Source organism: Hypomesus nipponensis, chromosome 14 (genome assembly GCF_054491055.1).
Source record: "Hypomesus nipponensis isolate SF chromosome 14, ASM5449105v1, whole genome shotgun sequence".
NCBI lineage: Eukaryota > Metazoa > Chordata > Actinopteri > Osmeriformes > Osmeridae > Hypomesus > Hypomesus nipponensis.
Genome location: NC_140374.1, coordinates 13,936,882 through 13,954,976, shown reverse-complemented (window position 1 = coordinate 13,954,976; position 18,095 = coordinate 13,936,882). Strand labels below are relative to the sequence as shown.

At 44.1% G+C, this 18,095-nt stretch overlaps 1 protein-coding gene across 10 annotated transcripts in view; it reads right to left on the bottom strand.

The window, feature by feature from the left end:
* Positions 1-13,673: 13,673 nt before the first annotated feature.
* The window catches only part of LOC146258728 (GRAM domain-containing protein 4-like), a 42,422-nt gene continuing 38,000 nt past the window's right edge, over positions 13,674-18,095 (bottom strand). For all 10 annotated transcript variants that reach the window (XM_084672091.1, XM_084672096.1, XM_084672094.1 and 7 more), the window contains 5 exons: positions 17,879-18,026; positions 17,533-17,626; positions 16,923-17,013; positions 16,703-16,771; positions 13,674-16,436 (listed from right to left, as the gene is read on the bottom strand). In XM_084672091.1, coding sequence (XP_084528217.1) covers positions 16,329-16,436; positions 16,703-16,771; positions 16,923-17,013; positions 17,533-17,626; positions 17,879-18,026 — 510 coding nt within the window. In that variant the 3' untranslated portion in view covers positions 13,674-16,328. The remainder of the gene's footprint in view (positions 16,437-16,702; positions 16,772-16,922; positions 17,014-17,532; positions 17,627-17,878; positions 18,027-18,095) is intronic.

The window sequence follows — 18,095 nt, the reverse complement described above, 5'->3', positions numbered from 1 at the left end:
CCAACTGCTCCCTAAGAAAGGTCAATCTTCTGTGATACAATCGCCCACCCTGACATGTTTTTGAGCATCACTGCAGTGTCTCTCTCTGACGCCTCTCCTCACGATATGGATGTAGTGTACCAGACCCTTGTAAAAAAAACGGAAATCCATTTTGTCGTTTTCAGGATCTCTGTCAGCCATCATGGAAGGTTGATGTTTGTCTTCTCTATTGAAAACAGGGGAGACCATGAATGAAACGCTGCACAGATGAAAGACAGCTCATATTGTGTTGCTAATGATGCTTCAAATGATAATCCTTTTCTAATGCTTTTTATTTAACACGGATGCTTATGTGTACACACACACACTGCGGCAGGCATGCAGTTGAGAGGTGACACACGGGGTTCAACAAACTGCTACTCATTGTTCCATGCAGATGGCAACATTTGCCTGTAAATGACGCCATTAACCATACGTACTCTTCCTCCATCGCGAACCCATGTCTCACCGTGGGCCTAATTGACTGGATACAAGATTTATCTGGAGATCGTCCACTGGGAGCTGACTCAGTTAACAGTCTGTAAGGGTATCTCCTGGCTTCAACCTCCTGTGTTCCCTGCTCGTTGCGACTGCCCTCTTTTGAGATGTCACATGATTAAAGGAATAACACGCGGTGACTCAGCGTGGCTCACACAGCGCCTCGCAAGGGGCACAGCTGTGTTTGAGGACACCTCTTTAGCATAGATCGAGTAACACAAACACCCGTAAAAACCCGGGTGAACCGTGTGTCCAAACGTATCCACCCACGTTCACCTGTTGCTTTTGAAGTGCGACGGCAAGCTGGTAAGCTTATTTACGCCGAAGAAATGACTGCCACATAGTCCTAGTGTCGGAACTACCAGTTAGGCCCATAGCCACGTTTTTATTTGAATTGTTATTGCTGTAATTGTTATACAGCTTTAAGTAGAGTCAGGTGAAATCTGAGAGCTGGGCCAGAATCTTAAAGTTTAAGAGCTTCTTTCAAATGACCTCAAACATGGATGTCTATCTTAACATAATAATTATTTGTTTATTTATAAAGGCAATACTGTAGATCTAGAAATATTTCATATTTTCCAATTTGTTGGAACTCATCAAGAACCTCAAATCTATGAGGTCTTCAAGTGGGACTACATAACGGCATCCAATCAACCAAGTCAAAGTTAATTTCCAGTAGGGATGGATTTGCTATTTACACGTCACTGGATGCAAAAACCAATATAGAAACTGAATCTCACCCCGAGGTGTTGCGGGATGTCAAACATGCCGGTAATGTATTCCTTGTCACTTGCCGCTTCCTGTTTGGGTCTCAACTCACCAGCCAATCTCAGCTCTGGCCCTCCAGGGACGGTCTCAGGCACTTCCTCCCCACATGTAGATGTATCTGTTTACTATGGCTACGTGTTGACATTTCAACTGTAGGTGTTAGTTTGGCCACTTCAAAAATAATGTGTTTATCTAGCATTAATGCAGCTGCCTTACAAAGGAGGACATTCGACAATAGGCCAGAAAAATGGCAGGGTGACAGTAAATGGAAAGAGCCAGTGAGTGAGCGAGATATATAAAAATGTTTTAAAAGAGGAAACACAATGCCTGCATAACCTGCACTCGGATGGGCCATCTTAGACTGGTTGTTCATTGGACAGAAAGATGAAGCATAGACGCTTCCATATCTTAGCATAAAGAAGCACAACACAAAACGAAGATTATCGGACTACAGAAGGCGTTATATAGCGCCTGGACACCGCAACAGGTGCTATATAACGCCCTGCATTCAACATTCAGTTTTCCTCTAAAACTCAACACCAATGTTATTATGGAAATAAGTGAACAAAAAGATGTTCGGCAAGACCCTCACAGACATCTCATGGGCAATAAACCAGAATTCAATGGTGTCTTTGAGAACAGAGTCATTGGACACTACAGAGAACCCCATTACCGCTTGTGATAAGCCCACAAAGGAGGGCTCCTACTGGGGCATTGTGTGAGCCCCTCCTGGCCTCTCTGGGAGAACACGACAAGGTCGACACTGACTGCCGTGAAAGGTGTTGACTGCCCCCTGTGAATAGTGTCTCAATGGAACAGATTTTCACTTTAGGTCTTTCGCAAGCCTCACAGAATGCTGAGAAACTCGAGGGAGTTCAGCAGAGGGCTTCTCACTTTGCCTGTGTGTGCTCACCAATATCAATGCATTGGTCAGGGATAATACATGCAGACACAATCACATGCATACACACATACTATTTCATCTCTCCTACATGTACACATTTATATTTGGGGCACACACACTTTAAAGACCCCGGAACTCATTTCCATTCAAATCCTGAATTACATCCTGGGGCATGAATGCTAGTTTGTACATGGCCAGCGTAATGTACTTGGTCCTGCTGGTGCAGGCCTAGCTGAGAATACAAACAGCTTTCTGTTTGCCCTCAGCCTGGGGGAGAAACTATTCCCTCACTACTTGAGAAGAGCGGGGGTAAATATTACCACAAGTGTGGATTTTCTGTGTGGTGGGAGGCTCAGTTAGTGTGACATCACAAGATGAGATCAGGACTGAGACGAGAGGGACTTTTAGTTCGTGTCCTGTCACACTGGACTGGCAGGGGAGGGAAAACCCCAAACAAGATTCCTTGTCAAGATTCCAAATCTAGTGCTAAATAGCTTTTTTGCCTCTGTTTGACTGCATTCTGCAAGCTACCAAAATAGCATGTTGTCATCTCCATCTTAAATCAGAGACCTGCTCACCCTGTCGTTTTTTTGGTGAGATGATACCTGATACAGTGTGTCGCCGGTCAGAGGCTACTTCTCCCTCTTCTGTTTGCTTTAGAAACTCTATTCCATGCCCAACTTCCATCATATCTCCCCCCCTCTTCATAAGGATATTAAAGCACTGTCCCAACCTCGTGCTATTAACCCTTAACTCTCTCTCTCTCTCTCCACCTCTCTCTCTCCACCTCTCTCTCTCTCTCTCTCTCTCTCTCTCTCTCTCTCTCTCTCTCTCTCTCTCTCTCTCTCTCTCTCTCTCTCTCTCTCTCTCTCTCTCTCCACCTCTCTCTCTCTCTCTCTCTCTCTCTCTCTCTCTCTCTCTCTCTCTCTCTCTCTCTCTCTCTCTCTCTCTCTCTCTCTCTCTCTCTCTCTCTCTCTCTCTCTCTCTCTCTCTCTCTCTCTCTCTCTCTCTCTCTCTCAGGTAGGCAGGTTGAACCTTCCTCCACCCCCTCCGGTCCAGACACCTTTCCCCTCCGATCATCTTTCATCTTCCCAACACGAGGCCGTCCAGCTGGGCTTCTGATCTCAGCTTAGACAGATCTGTGCGGATTCGTGACCCGGTGCACCGTCCCTGCAGAATGTCCACCGTCGAGATTGGTTTTGGGATTACGCTAGATGAACAAATTCAATTTCAGGTCATACCGGATGTTGAGCTGCGCGTTGCTGCAAACCACCCTAGGGGACATGTCTGGTCTGGATTCTTTGTTGTCTTGATGCACCTTGAGTGTGGTTTGGTGGAGTAGGATACTGGTTGTAGCTAACTGGGATGAGATAGGTATTATAATGTAGTCAGTCAGTTTTCCTCTTCTGAGATTGTGTGAGATGGTTCCTCCATTGGTTACACTGGTCAACGCTATGGAGAAAATGAAACAGGCCGCCCGTGACAACAAGCTGCTCATTCTACAGATTCGCTCGTATCGCTACTATGCTCTGTAACAATTGTACCAGAATAGAAAAACACATCTGAAAGGTATTTTTGGAAGCCAGAGCAATTGTGGCAACTCAGATAAATCAGCCCCAAGTGTGATTTCGACGAACGCGGGGAGGCTTCAACGAAAAAGAAATAATCCAGGAACCGAAAAAGTCTCCTGCAGAGGCAGTAAGGGGGGAGGGTGCGTCCGCTCTCGTAAACGGAGGGTAATGGTGATTAAGAAGAAGCGAGAGTGTTTCGCCACCGTATGCAAAGCAGTTGGAGCGTGGCGGAGGTGGTCAAGCGGTGTCAGCCAAAACCGACGCTAGGAGACTTTGGGATTAGCTCCAGATGCCGTGGAGAATCTCCCAAAAGGTAGGGGAGAGGACGGGGGTGTGGGGGGGGGGGGGGGGCGACGGAACACACACACATCCCTCTAGGATCTGTCACCGGCGCCAGCTGTCCCCTCCTCCCCCCCTGTTCAACCCTGGTGGCAGTGTCACTGAAATGTTCTAGGAGCGTGGCCAAATGGCGCTCCGAATCACATGTCTGGCTGGTGCCGGGGGACGTTAGCCGGCCACATTTAAGTGACCTGACTAACCTGCCATTTAGTCCAAACCCACAGGAGACAGGGATCAGGCCTCTGCTGCCTACCACAACAGAATGCAAGGAGACCACCCCCACTCCTCCCCCAATACACACGCCGTCCCGCCCCTCTCCCAAAAAGCAGCAGCCCCATCAGGTTCATTAGCTCGACGGCTAATTATAAAACACCCGCTAATTATGAAAGACAATAATGGCCGACGTGCCAACTGCCTCTGTTTTGAAACGCCGGACACTGCCAGCCGGCTGCCATTTTGTCTCTATCTGTCGCCCTGAATGGATGAGGCTGGTGTACGACAGAGCAAAGGCTGTGGTCCAGTTATCTCCATCATCCAGTGAGAGGGTAAGGGAGGGGGTCCAGGAAAAGGAGGCTGCTGCTGCTTTGTGGGTAACGGAGTAACTGTTATCATTATCTCCGGGGCCTCTGCGGACTCCAGTGGTGTATTGTGAGTGGCAGATGGGGCCTTGATGAGGTACGATAGAGCGTTCCAGAGTCTAATGGAGACTGTTGAGGGCCTGTTGCTCAGGAGGGAGGGCAGGACGGTCGGCTGGCTGGCTGGCTGGAGGCTGGTAGTGACTCATGGAGGACAATTGGACAATGGGGTATTGTGTTGACGGCTGCCTAATGGCTTAGACAGATCTGGCAGCCAAGTGGAGGAGACACTCAGATTCAGTCATTAGTAAGCCACTCATTGTCATTTAGAGCCACTTTCACTGTCCACGACGTCTGGGTCACACATGTGTCACCTCCAGCTAAACAGCCCACCCAACTAATAGTACAACGCTAGCGAGGGTACTCGGTTGCAGCGAAGTCCGCAAGACTTCCCGGGATATCAGAGATAGTGTACACCTGCAGCTATGGCAGTTATGGCCAAAAATAAACAGGCCAAATGACAGGTTTCTATTGGGTCTGTGTAGGCACACAGAATTCAGGTTATTCCTGGGAGAGAAAGATGGGGGGAGAGAGAGAGAACCACACAACCTTCAACGCAGATGGCCTAACTTATTTTTACTTTCTTTTTTTATTTATTTACAACTTCTACCTCAAAGAGAGAAGTATAAATCAAACAGAATCACTTTTCCTCCCTCCTTCCCTCCCTTAATCCCTCCTTTCACCCCTCCCCTTGCCACCCCAATCCTCCCCTCGCCACCCCACCTCCTTCACCTCCCTCCTCCTTTCTCTGCTCATATCCAACCAGGTGGGAGGCCTTGCTTGCCTAGCACTCCAGTAATCACCTGAGTGCTCGGAGGCTGGTTTGGCGCACCCCCTTGGGTCGTAAATTCAGCCACTCCGCCAGGCCGACTGTACACCCACATTAGCTCAGCTATTTGGGGGGGGGGGGGGGGCAGGGGGGAGGAGGTGAGGGGGCGTACTGTAGGAACATTACACCTGCGGGGGTTTGCCGTCCATTTATCTTGCGAACGTTTGAGGACAGTTCACTATATGGGTCTCTAAAGTGGCGCAAGGGGCCGGAGATCTATCACAGAGGAGAGAGAGGAAAGTTAAAATGTGCACACGCTCCCACACGCGCACACCAACACAAACACGCACTGGGTCACAATGTGGCTAAATGAACTCGGTAAATATCTTGTTCTTGGGCACACATTGGATCTTGGAATTGCACAGTACAATACATGCATGTCCCAATTCAGTTCAGTGCACACTGTCGACTTTATGTACAGTAAGATACACACAGTTGTCCAAATTCAAGGGCCCCTCGTGACTAAACCATTCGACTCGTGGAAACAGAGCAACTCACACGTGCATAACAGGCCGCCTCCCAGAAGCTCTTGAGCTCTCCAGTCCTCCCCGGAAACAGCAGGCCAGGTTGGAAACACAGCCAAAGCCATTCACACGGTAAACAGACCACACTGCCCAGCCTGGCTTTAGGACCACAGTGGACAGCAGGGGCCTGAGACTGTAAACTCCCACCTGTGTGCCTGTGAGGAAAAGAGGGAGGCAGGCAGAGAAGAGGAGCAAGGGATAATTCCCACTTCATCTGATATGATATACAGTGTTTATTTATTTTTTTGCCAGTCTTAAGTGCTTTCCCAGCAGTCCGGTACTTTAAATGGCCACAGCCAAAGGGCCTGGGAAGGCAGATAAAATGTGTGCAAGAGTGTGTGCAAGAGTGTGTGTGTGTGTGTGTGGGGGTGGGGGGGTGGGGGGGTGGGGACTGATGGAGCCTCCCTCAAATATCGAAAGTGATTGATGGCTTCTTTGTGGTCTCCAATGTAAGTGCTGTTTTAAATAAGACCTCTTAGCCACCCACATCCTCCAAGGCTGTGTGAGAACACTGTGTGCTGTAGGGCTGCTTCTGTAATCATTGGACATGTCATTTTCAACTATTAGATCATGCTTGTACGCATGTGCACGTGTCAACAACATGAAGATTAGTATCACATTAGGAGCGTTTTGTGTCTGTGTGTGTTTCCATGTATACATCTACATCATAGATAGGAGCTCTGTACCCTAGATGTAACTGTCAGACTGAGCATCGCTGTATCAATAAAGATACACTGTGTTGTCATGGAAACCTGTCACAAGGACACAAAGTCCAGTTAAACAGGGTGCCGGGCAGATGGTTGGAAATATTCTATACATTCTATATGGGTACTCCAATCACCACTGCTAACGAAGGTGTTAACTTGTTACCCTGTCAACTGAAACTGAACAACAGTATTTGTTGAACTGGTAGAGGCTGTAGTGTCACTACCGAGATTACGCTTGAATGCTTTAACAGAGGATTCATCCAAAACTGGACTAACTAGACGTGATCACCTTGTATCTCTCAGTCTCATGCTCATATCTCACACTCTCAATCTACCCCCATTCCTAATCTATCCCACACCTAAAATATACCACACACTCTTAATCTACTTTATATTTTCAATCTACCCTACACTATCAATCTACCCCACACCCTTAATCTACTTTATATTTTCAATCTACCCTACACTATCAATCTACCCCACACCCTTAATCTACCCTATCTTCTCAATCTACCCTACACTATCAATCTACCCCTCACCCTTAATCTACCCTATCTTCTCAATCTACCCTACACTATCAATCTACCCCACACCCTTAATCTACCCTATCTTCTCAATGTACCCCACACTATCAATCTACCCCACATCCTCGATCTACCCCACACTCTAAATCCATATCTTATTTTACCCTCTCTCCCAGAGTAACTGCGACAGCCTCTCACTTTGTTCATGTAGTCAGACTGCCACACTGTGGTGAGTGGACACACTGCCTGAACATTGACAGAAACATCCAGAGAAACCAGACAGTTTATTCACTTACAGTTTTCTAGACAGGCGCTTTAAGCAACAACATTGACATTTACATGAAGCAGTCAGGTCATTGTTTTGACCCTACGAAAATGATGGACTCCAGGGATCATTTTAAAATTCAGCTGATGGGATCTTGAGAATGCTGCACGTGTTCATATGATGTTCAAGGAGAGGTTTTTTCTTTCAAACGGCCCTCTCTCCTGAGTAGAGAAGAGTGAGACAGGAAAGTAAAAATGAATGATTTTGAGAGATTATTTAGAAGGGAGACAGAAAGGAGAGGCAGTGAGAGACAGAGTAAAAGAAAGACATGAGGGGGGGGGGGGGGGGAGGTTGGGAGTAACCATGGGAGTGAAAAAGGGAAAAGAATGAAAAATCTAAAGTGAACGACAGACGAGAGAAAGGCAGCGAAAGCGAACACAGACGAAAGAGAGAGAGAGACGGAGAGAGGGAAAGAAGAAGCATTGGATTAGTGAAGCGCACCTTAGTGTAGGGTTTAATGAAGTCCCTCCAGAGGGAGGTGATTAATGGACGCCACATCTCCTTCCAGATGGCGAGCGAGCGTCGCCGGTGGAGACGGAAATGCACTCAGTCACAACGAGCATGGCGGTGCCCAGCGTTCCGCGGCATGGACAAACCCCACACAACCTTTCAGTTGCTTTGTCACCACATGCACAACACACCGACAGCAAAGCACTGAGAGAAACACACACAGACTGAAGAATAAACACTGGTAATTATTTCAAAGTTGGTCTCAATGCTAGGTTTGCCATCCTAAGGGGTGCTGTTTTTTTCACACATATAGGGCCTACCACTTTCACACTGGTAGACTGCTGGTTTATTAAGCATTCTGGTGTTCAGTTTATCAGTTACACATGGTCCTAATTATTGTTTTATTTTATTGTTTTCATTTCTTGCAAAGGGACCGGGACAAGATATTGTGAACTAGTTTAGAAGAGATCTTCCTGAAATCTCTCTTTCTTTTAGGTCAATCTGCAGTGTCCTCTCTGCAGTGAGAGGACTAAATGATTGACTGCAGCCTATACGCAACACATCTCAGCACCACCACTTATCAAATCTCACATCTGCCACGAATGAAGACTATCATTGAGCAAAACACTTTTTTGTCTGTCACTTCTTTCTGCCACGCTCAACAAATCTGATCTTCTTTCCTTTGGTGGGTGAAGAAACTGAAGGAACAATAGCAGACATCGGAATCTCCTCTTTATTACATCTATCAATGGAACAAGGTGATAATATAAGATGACAGAATGCCACTATCCATTAGAGGATCCTGAAAAGGAGTTAAATAACATCGCTTTGAACCGTCCAATCGTGGCTCAGCCGACTGACCCCAAGGTCCAATGACTCGCTGGTCTCCTCATCTCACCCACCACACTTGCGTGATTGAATTCAGGAATTTCATAAAGTCATCCATGAAAGGTGGCGAAGCGAATTCAATACACCGATTTAAAGAGGAGATTGCCTCTTTGCAGAGATCACTTGAATGGTGGGTTTATTTGTGAACCCAAAAGAGACAACTGACTTTAAGGTTTATAGGGCAACTCCACCAATTTGTGTGTTTTGGTTTCTAAAATTGCCTATTTTCAGCAGAGATACAGCCTGGTATAAAATAAAAAAACCTTTATTAACATATCATATGCTATTTTAGCCACTGTAAGAAAAACGTAAGTTCTTTACCTTTAGCTCCTCTTGCTAAAGCATTGGGCTGTGAATACTTGCTTTTTTGCATACATCCTTTTTCGACTACTTTTAAACACGAACAGCAAATCATATACAGGTACACTTTGTATCTCTCTTTCATTGACACGCATGCGCACACACGCACACACACACACACTTCTCATCTTCAGCATTAGTTAAACCTCAAGATCATTAATGAAAGAGCAGTCATCACAGAAAAGCAGCACCATGAAAAAACGATCTCCCATAATCCCTTGGGCTGCAGATGATACATACCCAGAGTGTTTGTACATAGCTAATTATAATTGACAGTGTGACAGTCTCTCATACAGCTTTGGCTTAGAAGGGCCTCAGGAGTAAAAAAAGAGCTTCATCCCGGCACTCCAATGGGAATAGCAGATGGAAAAATTTGAAATTGCGTAGATTCATCCCCATTTCTACCATAGTATTATTACAGAGGCAAATTGGAATCTTTTGAAATTGTTATGTAGGCAGATCTGGACTGCACTGGGAACGTATGTAGAGTAAGTGGAAGAGTATATGGCTCCGTATCTTTACATTATGGTGGGGGTTAAACAAATCTTTTGATTGTGTTTGACCAAAGAAAAAGGTTTGGCTATTGACAATGACAAAGATCTTTGAACGTCTTTTTTTCCCAACAAACACTGCAGGTTTAATTTGACTTTCAAACAGACCATTGTGAGCATCTTTCAGTGCTCTGCTACAGTCCAGCCAAACACATTTTCTATGAGTGTGTTATGTTCTCAACTACCTTGCCTCTCTCCTTCCTGGAAGATTTAAGTGAATTCACAGAACAGTCCTGTACAGACAGAACCTACACTTAACACACTTTAAGTGTCCAGGGTTCCTCAAAGGTTTCTTCTTAAATCTTCCTCACACTCAACCCAAGTGGGGCTTGTTCACACACAGAAGAGACAGTCCTACAACAGAGAATATTCTTTTTATTCAGAGATCTACTCATGTGACTCATTCATTTGAAACACAACTCTATCCTTAAAAGAAGTTACAGCTTTAGATTTAACCTCACACACAGTAGCTGTCACTATCCACGCAGATGATAAATTGTCGTGAAGCGCCTGGGAAAATGAAGGCGGCCCTCTACACAGCATATTCCCTTATTGAGATTAAAACCAAACTGTTCAGCAAATGTTCGAGCCCTCACCCTAATCCTAACCCTCACCCCAACATTGGCAAGCCATTAGAACAGTGACCCCTGGTCACAGTTTTCGATAGGTCACCGATTTTGGTACAACACCAGCATTTGTCGACCAAAAGCGCTCATCTGGGACACGGTGGGAAGCTGAAATCGCTCTGCTACGTGGTGCAACCTTGAACCCTAAAGGGAAAAGTGTAAATCAAACTAGGCTGCGATGGAGGATAGCACGGTCTGATGGAGGTGAACTCCATATTCAACAGTCTTCACGTATAAGCAAATGGAAAAAGAGCCATTATGGAAGGAATTGTCCCAGGAGTCGTAGTGAGGGGTAGGTATAACAACAGCCCTCCCTGGACAGAATGTGTGTTTACTCAGAGTCTAGGGAGGGGTGGGAGGGAAAATAAAACGATGGAGCCAAAATAGCTCCCGAAGGTTGAAGACTGTACCCAGGGACAGTTGGGGAGAGCAGGTGGATGGAAGAGGAGAGTCAGGCCACTGAGGTAGATGGAGAGCTTGAGTCGTAATGTCTCCCTTGGAGCAATGTTTACAGATGAGCATTGGGGAACCCTAGTCAGGTCACCTGAAAGAAAATGAGATGTTTACTTTCCCTCCAAACTTTTCTTGAGTTTCCTTGAAAACATTTTGACCAGCTGGATGAGACTTGCAATGGGGGAAGAGGGAGTCTTAGAGAGCATTTTGAACGCTACAAATATCATGTTGATACAAATGCATCCTGACTCAACACTTCCCTTTTTCTTCTCTCAAACTTCAAGCCGTGCACTTTTCCAAAAGCGAAAAGTGTGATAGATTAGATTGAAGAAAATCAGCACACATAGTCTGAAAGGATCATAGGCCATCACTGGGTTTTACATCGGTCGGATCTTGTCCTTAGCGATCCTTTCTGGATGTCACGTTTAACATGCATTTCCTATTGTATATATGAATCAGCAAAATGTGGTTTTACTGGTGGTGGTCTGACGCCTACCGTACATCATAAAACAATCCAGGGACAAGTGTGTGCACTTTAGATACCGTGAACAAGAAGCTGACACTTTTTCCCCCAGAGAGTGAAAATGGTTAAAGTGAGTGTGTCCAATGCCCCAGGTAACAATGACCGTCAGCTCATCCACTTTCACAACATTTCCCAAATACAGTAAGTCCAAGAGAAAGAGCTCAACGCCACCAAAAAAATTGAACTCCCCAGGATACTGTTATGAAGGTTGTTACAATTAACTCATTTGTAAACCACCAACAAACAGGGCACTAATGATCCATTTAGGTGTTTGTTTACGAACAACTCACTTAAGACTCAACTAATGAATGATGCAGTTTACGGCGAGTTTACGGCGAGTTTACGGCGTCTTAAAACCATTCTTTTGTTATTAACCCTGGATATCTCTCCCGGTCATGTACCATTTTCTTCATGTGGAAGCATTGGGAGTGTTCACTGTGTGACCTGAACCTTAGGAATATATTACACTGCAATTAGCAGCAACAGCTGGCAAACCAGGGGAGGATTCCAGGCATAATTGGCTCTGAAATGTCAACTTTCTACACCACTGGGACATTTCCCTTAAACCATGCTGCCTGTTGCAATTACATTTTCGGAGAACTAGCTGGCACCAAGCTGCATATGTGACATTAATATTCGCCTCACATGAAAGACGGATTCAAAAAAGGACCCAAACAAGGGTGCACAGAGCAAATTAAGGGAGCTTGTAAGATAAGGGTTGTCTGTGTATGTCGTCTTGCTGGGAAAACCTGTTGGATTAATTGTCTGTTGTATCCCTTGTACATTGTTCCGAGGTCATGTTGAAAAGAAAGAGAAGAACAAGTGAAATACTAAAATGCAACAGTATTGGGATGGCTCAAACTGCTTAGCAGCAACAGGAAAGAAAAAAAACATGGGACCACATTTTTGGGTCTCACAGGCCTCTCCAATGAAAATGCAACCCTGCACATGGTTCTCAGTGGATGGTGCTTGGTTGTGTTCTCCCATTTTGAGAGGTGCAGAAAACAGGGTCTATGCTCTGGAGAGACGAAGAGCGATTACCTTTCTCCGTTACCAGGGGGAAGCAGATGGTTTATTCATTCAGAGAAAGCTGTGAGTCCTCTTGAGCTTCCTTGCTCCCGGTTTAACAAGACAACCAGCATGGGAATGAGTGACATTTCCCCATTCTGTCCAGTGTGACAATAGCCCACCATGTAAAACGCAAAGGAAACACACAGTCAGGACCTAATAGGCCAAGATTATTACATAGACGGGTATAACCTTGATTCGTCTCCAGCACTGGGCTCCTGTTGGATCCATCACAGCCTGATCGTTAGGGTGTTGGATGTTGGAGAATAAAGGCAAATAATGTTATGAAATCCCTGTCACAGTACCTTGATATATATATATACGTTGCTAAGGGACTACCATTGGTTTGCATTTATCTCTTAAAATAAATACAGCAACCATAGTCATTAACACCCAATCAAATATATATTTTTTCTTTTTCACCCAGTGTTGGGTACTATAGATTGAGTGGCGTAATGGATAATCGTGTTAAGGACAGAACATAGATGTTGTGTGCACTTTTGTGCCTTGATGTGGCCAACATAGCGGGAGGTGACAGGAGAGTGAATGAGTGGAAGGAAGTGTCAACAGAGAACATGTATAAATTATAGCATTCAAGTCATTTCTATTCAGGTGTCCCCTATCTTGCTCTTTTCACCTTTCGCAAACAATATTTTCCAAATGGGGACCACCTCAATGCAAAGCAGAGAGTTGATTTTTGACGAAAGATAACCTAAAAGTTTATAAAATATTTGTGAATTGACTGGCAAAAAAATTAACATAGTCCCAATTCTATTAATCCGCACAAGTGTGAGGCACAACACTGTCTGAACTTTACTCTTAGACTCTCAGATAGTTTTTCAACAGAGATATTGGATTTATACAATTCCATGCAGACCAGAACAGGGAAACGTTTGTGGGCAATCCTTTTCTTTTGTTGAAACATTGTTCATGTAGACACAACATAGACGTAGCATTCATATCTATGAATACTCGACAATCGGAAATTAAACGTTTATAGTGCCTGTGGTTGTGTTATTCTCTGTGCACGGTGTCTGAATACAAGACTCTAGTGACCCCAAGTGGATAGACCTATGACACCAAGTTAGACTCGAAAGGGACAAATACTGACGTTACTTTAAATGTGTTTACTTAAATAAAAAAATGTACATCACATTTTATAATAGACATCATTCTCTTTAAAAACTTTACAGGAATTTGTACATTACATAATTTATTATAAAATCCTTCTTTGTCTCGACTGTGGATTACAAAGATGCATTGACAACTAGTGGGTGACTCAGACCATACACACAGCCGTCACATACTGATTTCAGCGTTAGGAAAACACGAGGAAGCACATTGGTGCTCCGTGTTTGAAAAAAATACTTGGTTAACAGGTTATAATAACACATATAGGCCACATGTTGATTTACAGCAGTTTTTAGAGGACAAAGCCTCTGGGTGATTCATACAATCTCTGAATATTAAGATGCAAAATTGAAATAGGGACTTATCCTATAGGGTTCATGGTGTACATGAAGGCTTGTCACACAGAGGAGAGATCTTTAAATCCCTATGGCTTTCGTTCCTTCTTTTGAACAGCAGTAATTAAACATTATAAAAAGAAATGTTTTGAATTTAAAATACTATTTATGATTAATCAACTTTTCCTGATTCTTACGCACATTAAACCCATAATAAGCTTTTAAGTGGCCAAATCAGAGAAGAAAAAAAAAGTACTTTGCTGCTGCCAAAAGAATGGACACTTAAAAACATAAAACTACATACAGTGGAGCATTACTGGTCAATGATTTACAAAATTATGAAAAGGAAAGAATGACATTGAACCAAAGGAGAACAAAAAGAGGAAAAACTATACAAAACTTGCCATGATGGTGTAAATGTGTGCAGAGATGTCATGTGACCAGTCAGGGCTATCAACATCGAGAAGTTCTCCAGTCATACAGGATAGGTCCAGCAGTCATGCCTCCATAACTAAATGGAGAATCAAACTGGCCTAAACAAGTGGATTTAAACCCTAACTTCTGTAAACTTTACAGTTTTAGGTAAACAAAAATTGTCTATCAAATAAAACAAAAACTTTACATTTTGGCAATACAAGACTATCACATAATCAGTACATTCTGTGCTTTTATCGAATCTTCGTCCAAGATATTGAGATAAATAGACTGAATGTTAGTTGGTAATTTTATATAACTAAATCTAGACAACAAACACTGATGCCCAGTTAGCTTGTAAATTTAACTTCAGCTAGCTTTTAAGTTTAATATGTAAGCATATTTCAGCTACAGTATTGAGGTTTTATACATATGTGCTTCCATTTAGTGACAAAACCAAAGGATTATTATACGAATTTTGGGATACTGGTTTACATAAACATTGTCTCATGAAGCATTAGTCATTCAGATACACTAAATAAACTGTCAATAACTTCAACATAGAAAACAGCAAAAATATAAGACAACAGGACCATGTTATATGACATATAAAACAATGAGAGTACCGCATAACAAACACGCTGTAAGGCCTTAGGAGAGTTCTATGTGGACATTGACATGTTTATGTAGTGATTCTCAATGGACGTAACATTCCTCAGACACCATTGATGTCAATTGTGGCATACTTGACATGGAGGTGAAGATCAATGTACATGTTAATTATAAGTGTAGAGAAATACATTTTGCCATGTCAAATGCTCTGTATCTATATTTTATGACACCCACAAACTCTTTTTAGAGACTAACATGAAACATCACATTTCATTTTAAATTTCAGACCAAGATACCAGACTGTTCTTAACTGACATACTGTATGTTTAGAAGAAACCTCCAGTTTAACCTTACGTCCACCTTTTATTTAATAAAATGAGAAGACAAAATCTGTCTTCAAGTCTTTCTTTCCATGTTGTCTGGGATGAGAAAGAAAAAAACCCTAATTTATCTTAAAATTTGGGCTACCTATCTTCAGTTGTTCCTGGACAATGATACCTGTGGTTGTTTTCCAAAATGTTCCCAAGCACCGTTCATTATCTGAGCCTCGAAGCAACTGGACGTTTCCACAAACATGACCCCTCATTCTTGGGGAAAGTTAGACAAGGCCCCCCAACGTCATCTACTTGACCGCAGATAAGTCCTACCGAAGGCAAAACGCTGACACTGAGAAGAAACAAGCAAATATGGAGTGTGTGATGCACACCTCAACATACAACCACTTCTCACAAACAGTCAGGGAGATCCAGCCTCCCTCCGGCAAACACCACAAGACAGACAAACAAACAAACACACACACACGCGCACACACACACACAGAAGAGTTAAAAACCTTTTACCAAACGAAACAGGTAAACGATAGACAAATGGGTACCCAAGTCAGTCCCAAACACTTAACCTCAACCTCACCAATAGGGGCAGTAAAGATAGGCGGGTCCACAATCCCTTCTCCCCAACCTGCCATTGGTTATAAACCCAGCAAGAAAGAGGAATCATCAGAAAAAGGACCAAAGGAATCCATGTTGACTTGGCCTTAAGATGATTCACCATCCACGCTAACCTACATGTGCAATAGGCAGCAAGCTACTATTGATGCACTGTGTGCTTCTTCTACGTGTGAGTCTGAGGACGTAACCCATGAAGGCATCCATCTTAAGAACTAGAGTCGTTAGTGAAGGCAGCCATCACGGGCACTAGAGTGAGTCACTTGGAAAGGCAGCCATATTGGTGCGGTTCAAGAAGTCACTGTAGCAAGGCGGCTATCTTGCAGCAAGGCTAAGTCTCTGGGCTGGTGGCTGTGCCCATGGTCAGGATCTTCATGTATTGTGTAAAGATGGCTTCAAAGGCCTCATCTCTGTGGATCATTGCACCAAACACCAAAGGCTGTGAAAAGAGGAAGAAGATAAGAAGAGGACGTGTGAGAGACAGAGAGGGGGGGAGTGGTGCAATCAGCTTTGACACCTCGTCAAATCATGTGCAGACCCATTTCAACCTGCTGAGTGTTTTTAGCAAATGTCTAGACTGACAGAACAGAGACAACAGGAAGAGAGTGAGAAAGAGAGGGAGGAAGGGGGAGACTAACAGAGAGAGAGGGGGGAGAGAGACAGAGGTTTTTCAAAGGTGAAATACTGTTTAAAAGGGGCATTTACCTTCTGGGTGGACGGTGTTGCTATGGAGATTCCCATTCCAGATCCCGGTAACACAGACAGTACTTTGTACTGCAGGAAGGACAAACAACATACATATATATATATATATATATATGTGTAGAGAGAACATATACAAATGTAATAAGGGCAACAATTGGCAGAGAGTTTTCATCAGACCTTCTGTCAAATAACAGGAGCAGTGAGTGGAAACGGGACTTACCTTCTGTATGTCAGTGATGTCCACCAGCTTGATGACTTTGTTCTTTTTGGAGGAGCTAGACCTGGAGCTGGAGCTCTCAAAGCACAGGTAACTGTTGATGTAGAGAAAATACAAACGATAAGAGCACAGAGCCATTCTCTAAAAACTGGGCAGGGAGTGTATGCCCTGTAATCAAATAGAGTACAACATTCATGTTCCTTTGGTAAAGAAAAACGCAACCACAGAAAGTGTTACTCAAACCAATTTTTTTTCCTGACCAAAGTGCAAACAGGAACTACCGTGATTTTTGGACTATAAGCCGCGCCTTTTGTCCCATTTTTTGACCCTGCGGCTTATATAACAGTGCGGCTAATCTACTGATTTTTTTACAGCTAACGGTTAATAAATGGGAGCTTCGTCAAGCAGCCATCTCTTTCCCAACAATCCCCTCTGTGCACAAACCCTTCCATAGGGTAATTAAACATTAAAACACCTGCGGCTTATAGTCCAGTGAGTCTTATACATGTACACATCATTCAATTGAGCTGCTGCGGCCATAACGGTGGACCTTATAGTCCGAAAATGTAAGTAGATGTGTGCGTGATCTGTGTGTTTTTTTCCCCCCACGTACTTCTCTGTGACGTAGAGCACACCATTGCGGATGTAGTCGGTGGGCATCTTCCTGTCCCTGTTGATCAAGCAGCATCGCCACCCGTTTTCACACACTGCACACAGAACAACCCCACACAAATATATAACACACTGGACACCGGCGGTCAACATGCATAGACATAGATGGTGACTTCAGTCCACATCGTCCGACAGTAATTTATCCAAACTTCACATGTATTACACTGTTACTTAAATAAAAATTGTTCATGGAAGTGTATTACTTTTCTAAACTCTGTTTAGACGTAAAAAGTATGAGTGGTATTTGGGTGCACAGTATCCTATGATTAGACAGGAAGTCCACACACCAGCTAGGGGGCGCTCTGCCTCTGACAGGTTGAAGACCTCGTGGAAAGCCCCCTTCTTCGTGCTGAAGGCCCGCCCACCATCTTCCTCACGACTGATACCCAATGGCATGCCTGTTGCTAGGCTTCCACGAGCCACTGTCGGCTGAATCTACCATCGAGAGGGAGAGAAAGGGAGGTTGAGAGAAAGAGAGACAGACAGAGACCATTAGACTTTTCG